Here is a 7573-nt window from a genome sequence, read left to right on the forward strand (position 1 = left end):
TGGGCTTATATTTGGAAAACACGACCAAACAAAGCTATAGAATCATCTCAAAAAGCAACATTATAGATTTCAAACATTCATCAATCAAATATGATTTTAGCAAATCCAATTTATTCACTCAAAATCTTTCAATAGTGTAAAGCGAACACATTTAAAATTAAAATTAAAATTAAAATATGTAGTATTAATTATACATATATCTAAGTAGATTCAAGCACCATAACTATATATTAACACATAGGAAACCATCACCACAATTATTGAGGAGGAAGGAGTAAAAAACACCCCATCAAATCTGGAGTGGGGTGTAATTGTACACAATTTACATTTTATACGTTTACTAGTAAATTACAAAAGTAATATGTAAGTTTTTATGTAAATCCAAGTTATTCACTCGAAATCTCTAATAGTGTAAAGCGAACACAATTTTTTTTTTTATATAAAATGTGTACTAAAAAAAACACACTATAATCTATATATTACTAAGTGTTAACACATAGGAACTCATCATCACAATTATTATGGAAGGAGTAAAAAACACCCATAAAACACTATAATTGTACACATTTTATATTTTGTACCATTACTAGTAAATTACAAAAATGATTATATTCCTCATCGAAATTATTTTATTTTCTTGTTGTTTTGAAATGTTTATACTTGTTGTAAACTCGTATATATTGATATCAATATATTTGATTGTTGGAAAAGAAATTACAACGATTTGTCAATTTTACTTATTTGTCTTTGTTACATGCTAGTTACTAATACCACTAGGTTAGTTCCCACCCTAAGGATTTGTTTTTATATGTTTTTTTTTATAAGTTTTTTGTTTTATATTTTTTTTAAACATAATTTATAGAGTAATCGTGGTAAAACATGTTTTTATAGTTTTGTTTTTCTAGAAATAACCTGCACTATGCCGCAGAATCTAGCTTTCAAATTTCAAGAGTCTTCTCCATCATTGTTCTAGCTTCTTTGAAATCTAACTGTAAAACTTCTCAACTCCTTTGGTCTAATCATTAAAAGACTTCAATTTTATTATCTTAAACACAGTCTCACTCGAACTACTATCACTATATACATGATTCTATCCCGCCACGATCCCACCAGCACCAGGTTTCATAAGAACAACGGTTCAAAATTTTCTGATGGCGACAAAGATCAAATCTCATCTAATGAGTCTGAACACACACTTTGTTGGTGGACTATGGGGCTAAGTTGGATCGTCATTGAATCGTTGGATTTATTGGGAGCTTCCTCTGATCCAAATCTTCCTTTGGGTTTTAGAACTAAAGAAAGACTGGAATATTAAGGTTCAATTTGGCAGCCAAATCTGAAACATAGCATCAAGTATGAGAGACTCGTAGCCTTCACTTGCTTCAAGCATGGTTTGAGACTATTGTTCTTTTCTTTGGATGAAATCCGATTAGGGTTTCGATATCCTCTTTCTTTCCTCTGGTGTTGAGTGTTCATTGCTTGTCACATTCCTCAGTTGCCATACACATGTTAATTTGGGTTCTTTTACTGTTTTTCTTGGACACCATTGTAATTGGGCTGGGCCCATAACAGAAAGCAGAAGGAAAGATGTGGAATGGAGAAGGATTATTATTGGACAAAAATATTGAGCTGTATTAATCCTTATAATTTGATTGACTAACTGTTTTAATTGATATGTCAACTCCTCCTTCAACTAAAAAGCTGAGGTGTCAATACTTTGAGAGAAGCACACCCAATTTTTATTGTATTGATTATACAATATTACTTAATTTATCTTATATATACTAGGTCCTAGTGATGTCGTTTTGGGTAAATCTATGCACTGTCCTGTACTAGGGTTGTATACCCACAGATGATTCCTATCTAAACCACATACAACCAATCCACATACAGAAGGTGAAATCCTATTATAAACAAGTTCGGTGGGAAAACTCATGTGACGACCGGTAGCTAAAGACACAAGTTCTGGTCCTAAGGTACGGAGAAGAAGAACCAATTACCGTTGACTTTGAAGTTGAGCAAGAGACAGGGACGAGTCGACGATATTTTCATGTAAAATTTGGTAAAATCTCGATGGTGGATAATGTAAGCCCATTTATTCGAAACGCAAAGACACCTTGCAATGGATTTCACCGGCAATCTCGAGAAGATTGAGATTAAAAGATCAACTGATATCGACTTTATGGTTAGGAGACCCTTCTCAGGTACTTGACTAAGCTGTTTCTCCATTATCCCAACAGTTGCAAGTTTTTTTTTTTTTTTTTTTCCAATAATCGTGTTTCTTCGTCGTATCCCCATTTTTCAAAAATCGCTTCTATTAATTTTTACAAATTTTTGTTTCACACCTCTATGTTTTACAGCTCTTTGTTTATTATATATAAAAGTTGAAAGGACCGATCTTTTTTAAAAAAAAAATAATAAATAATAAATATATAAATATAAAATATTATAAATAAACTACAACAAGTGGTCCTATATCCACTAGCCACCTAATCACAATCACAATCCTCAGCGGAATAACCAATCTCAATATCCAATAATATAACCAATAAATATAACATCAACAATATCCAATAATCAAATAACGGGAAACATAAAACCAGCAACCTAGCAATGTTCTAATGACCCAACTCTAGCAACCTAGCAATGCCAGACAACATCAAACCGAGTCCCTAGAACATCCTCCACTTTATTGCCTGGATTCCACGATCATGCTTTGCTTTTACCTGCACCACAAACACATATTGAGATGCATGAGTATTTGATAAACACTCAGTGAGGCAATCCTCTCATCTACTGGGCTATACACACAAGCAACAGTGATTCCAATATTCCAAACAAACAACAAACAAAACATACAAACCAGGAAATCAAACATCGTCTCGCTGGAAGGGAGGTGTCGACCGACACCAGCCAAGTGTCGATCGACATTGGCTCTTGGTGTCGAGCGACACTACCCCACAGTGTCGATCGATGCCCAATTTGCTGGTGTCGACCGACACCAAGTGGTGTCGATCGACACTCCCTCTGCAATCTTGATCCGCTCGAAGCCGAGAGTCGAATCTCGCTCCCAAACTCCACCAAATCATCCAATACTCGAAACCCAAGCCTTATACATCCGTAGGAACCTGTAGCAACAAATCCCAGCAAGAAAAACACACAAAGAAGCAACAAACAAGCAAGAACAAGGAATCAAAGGCTTAGATAAGCCATGGTCATGCATTCACCTCTTTGCAGGAAGTTTCTGACCAACAATGGACAAATCCACACTCCCAGCAAGCTTCCCACACGATCCTAGCCTTGAATCCTCACTCCCACAGCAAGATCTCTCCCACAAAGCTTTGAAATCTTACAAACTCTCTCTAGAACCTCAAGAACCAACTCTCTCTTTTGTTTTTCTTTAAAAGCGGCGAAACAACACAAAAACACGACCTTAGGTCGTTTTCCCCCTTTTACAACTCGGTTCAATGGTTTCCTTAAACCAAACCGGCCAAAAATCGACGATTAAATCAATTCGATCGAACCAGAAAATCAATGGTGTTGACCGACACCCCCTTGGTGTCGATCGACACCCTCACCCAAAACGCACAATTTGGTTTGCGGGTGTTACAAAAGTCAACTTAAATCCAACAAATGAGAATATTTTTTATCTCATCCAACGGTTTAGAATTATTAATGATCCCAACAGTTGCAAGTTTTTTTTTTCAATAATCATGTTTCTTCGTCTTACTCCCATCTTTCAAAAATCGCACCTAACGGTTGAGATTGTTTTTTTTATCTCATCTAACGGTTTAGATTCCCAATCATTACTAGATTATAAACATTTAGACAGCAAATCAAGCCACATACAGGTGGAGAAAAGTCATGATACCGGTTACAAACTTACAACTGACCGTATGATGATCAAAAGTTGGATCCTCCTGAGAGAAAGAGTGGAAGACCTGCTTCTCCCTGTCTCCACGGTCGATTAGTGTGAGAAGAATACGTATCTGATCCAAAATCGATTCAGGTACAAGTTGGTGAAAACTTAACTCCGTATTTAAAAACGCTGATGAACTTGGAGATGTATTTTCCCTTCAATTTCATGAGGATCTCCTTTTTCATTTATGGAGGCATACTTTCCAACGGATAGGTTTGGGACCTTATCAAAGGTGGTGAAGTGTTGTTAGACCTCCTCTCTTTTGAACCAAGCCGGATCATGGCTGTTTTCAGCTCTGCTCACTCTTTTGGTTGTTGTTTACTCTGAAACCCTACTCTCTTTATGGATTTTGGAGATTTGCATGTAGATAGACCTCTCACTTTTTTTTGTATGGTGGACAACACCTTAGCACCTAATCGTATACACGGACGCGTGGACGGATATACCGATGATATTTATTAGATTCTTATTACGCATGGACGGATCTAGACCGATAATCTAATTATTCTTAGTTTAAAAGTTTGAAAATATGACTGATAGAAATTTTAGTTTTAGGACAACACCTTAGCACATAATCGTATACGCGGACGCGTGGACGGATATACCGATGATGTTTATTAGATTATTATTATGCGTGGACGGATCTAAACCGATAATTTGATTAGATTCTTATTTTGAAAGTTTAAAAATATGACTGATAGAAATTTTAGTTTTAGGGAACAAAAAAAATAAAAATAAAAATCACAAAAATAAGATTCAATTATTTAACTTTTCAATTGCTAAATTTTCAAACTTAGAAATGACTTCAATTGATAAGACTTGATTTAGATCCTTAGTTTAAAAGTTTGAATATATATGAGCTATAGTGACATAAATTTTAGTTTTAGGAAACAAATAAAAAGTCTCAAAGATTTGATTTAAGTAACTTTCCAAAATGGCCAAAATGTAGATTTTCAAATGTAGAATTGATTTCAAACAATAGGTTAAATAAAAAAACATATTGTAAAGTTACATAAAATCTCCGAGCACGAATGTGTGTGATGGTTTAGTCAAACATAATTAAAAAAGATTTACTAGTAATTATTGAGGTCATTTTGCTCTTAAGCAAAAGATTTATAAGATGGGTGATAAAAAAACATCAAATTACTAATAAATCTTTTTTAAACTCATAATTCTCGCCAAAATAAATCAAATTAAAAAAAACCGAAGAAGTAAAGCTCAACACAAAATCATAAATTATTAAAACAAGTCATAAACATTGCAATTGCATAAATTCAAAAGCATACAGAACCATTGTTGATCATATTCCAATAAGGATTAGTCTTAAACAAACAATATCCAAAAACTTAATTCAAAAACTTGAAAGAAAAAGAAAAAAACAACGAAAGAGAAAGAGAGAGATTAGTTCAGCAGACAACAACACCAAAGAACTAGTCATCAACAGATGATTACCTTACAGTTCCAGAAACATAGGACTCTCAACATGATCCAGATAGACATGTATATGCGTTAGGTGAGTCCCAATTCCTTCGACCTGGATTTTTCTAGCTTTGCTTTCCTTGAGATCGTAACATAGTATATAGAACGGGTCTGTGACAAAGGCCGGTGCAAATACAAGCTCGCCGGTGCCAAGTCTACCCCTTAACGTGAAAAAATCAAACTGATCATATGAATCTGTCCAAGAAGGAATCACGATTGAAACATGTGACCAATGTGGTTTGCTGGCATCTTCAAGGACCCACAAGTCAACTTTACCGGTGAATAACACATTCGCCGCAGCTATCTTTTCGCTGTAGTGCGACAGATATTGGACATACCCGTCACTGGGTAACTTAATGACACTAAACTTTTCAGAACCAACATCAAAGCACATCAGAGAAGGAACTTTGCCTATCCAAGCTATATAATACACAACCCCATTGCTGCATACCCATTGAGTTCTAGGATTAGCAAAATGGGGATGTTTGCATTCGATCTTTCTCCATTTCTTTCTCATGGCTCCTACAGTGAAAACTTGATGCTCCTGCGACACAAGAACGCTTGATGTACTATTATGTGGTGCCGTCATGCACAACACTTTGTATTCACCATTAACAGGATCATATCCAAAGAAGTAGCTTATGTCTTCCCTCACAGTTTGGACTCTCGGCAAAGTAATAAATTGACCAGTAGTAGGATTCCCAATCATCACTCTATTATTATCATTCAGATAGCACAGCAAGCCGCAGACAGGTGGATAAAATTCACACCAGTCATCTTGATTCAGAGGTGACAACTGACCGTTTGATGATCAGAAGATGGATCCTCCTGAGAGCAAGAGTAGAAGAGCTGCATCTCATTGTCTCCACGGGCGGTCAATGAGAAAAGGATACGTGGTCGAGCCATAGATCGATTCAGGTACAAGTTGGTGAAACGTTTGCTACGGACTATCGATGACCAGGATTTAGAAACGCTGATGAACTTCGAGATGCATTTGCCCTTCAATTTCATGAGAATCTCCTCTTTCATTTCTACAGGAATCCTCTCCAACGGGTAGGTTTGGGACATTGTCAAAGGTGGTGAAGTGTAACACCCCTTCTCTTTCGACCCAAGCCGGATCATGGCTGTTTTCAGCTCTGCTCACTCTTTTGGTTGTTGTTTACTCTGAAACCCTTACCTCTTCACAGATTTTGGAGATCTGAAGATAGACCTCTCGCATTTTTTTTTATGGTGGACAAGACCTTAGCACCAAATCTTATACGTGGATGCGTGGATGGATTTAGACCGATGATACTTATTAGATACTCAGTAGCGTGGACGGATCTAGACCAATAATTTGATTCTTAGTTTGCAAATATGACTCACATCAATTTTAGTTTTAGGAAACAAATTAAAAAGTAAAATAAAATGTCAGATTTTGGAGATTTGTATCACATTTTTTTTAATGGTATATGCGGACGCGTGGACAGATCTAGACCAATTAATTTACTAGATTTTAGTTTGAAAGTTTGAATATTTGAGCTAGTGACATAAATTTTGGTTTTAAAAAAAATTAACATTATATTTAATCAACTTTCTAAATGGCTAAAATGTAGGTTTTCAAATGTAAAAATGATTTGAAACTATAAGTAAAAAAATAAAAATAATCTCACAAATTAAGATGTAATTTTGGATTAAAAAATATTGTTTAGACATTATTTTGAAATGCATAAGATTTCAACTTATAAAATTAAAATAAATATTTCGTTTAAAATATGCCTACAATGCGGTGTTTGGATATCCCCATTTACATAATTGTCCACCGCGATATAATGATCAGCCTTTACATAATACAAGATTAGAGTGTCTTACCACGGCATACGTACCGTCAGTTTATGTATTTTGGTGGCCAATTATGTAAAATTGAGGCACCCAAACACCCAATTATAGGAACCTTCTGTTCTTCATTTATACATCCTTAGTTAGACACTTTGTCCTACTGTCACACACACTCCTACTTATTATTCTTTTAAATTTATAGGTTTAATAGGCAATCAATCATAGATTTGCTAAATGCTTGATAAGATTGAAAGGCAGACATGTAATTTGGCTCAATATTTCAAATCAAAGTATTAATAGTTCTATTATAAACGATTTAGTTCAAATGTAAAACAAAAAATTAGACAAAGAACAAAA

At 35.0% G+C, this 7573-nt stretch overlaps 1 protein-coding gene across 1 annotated transcript; it reads right to left on the minus strand.

Annotated features, from left to right (window-relative positions):
* LOC104772564 (F-box/kelch-repeat protein At3g04660-like) lies at positions 5189 to 6669 on the minus strand. Its single transcript, XM_010497164.2, has one exon. The coding sequence runs from the start codon at positions 6105 to 6107 to the stop codon at positions 5373 to 5375; it is 735 nt and encodes a 244-aa protein (XP_010495466.1). The 5' UTR covers positions 6108 to 6669; the 3' UTR covers positions 5189 to 5372.

This window comes from Camelina sativa, chromosome 20, assembly GCF_000633955.1.
Source record: "Camelina sativa cultivar DH55 chromosome 20, Cs, whole genome shotgun sequence".
Lineage (NCBI taxonomy): Eukaryota > Viridiplantae > Streptophyta > Magnoliopsida > Brassicales > Brassicaceae > Camelina > Camelina sativa.

Bases quoted from the DNA above. Each gene is read 5' to 3' on its own strand.
- LOC104772564 (XM_010497164.2), bottom strand. From the start codon at position 6,107: ATGATTGGGAATCCTACTACTGGTCAATTTATTACTTTGCCGAGAGTC.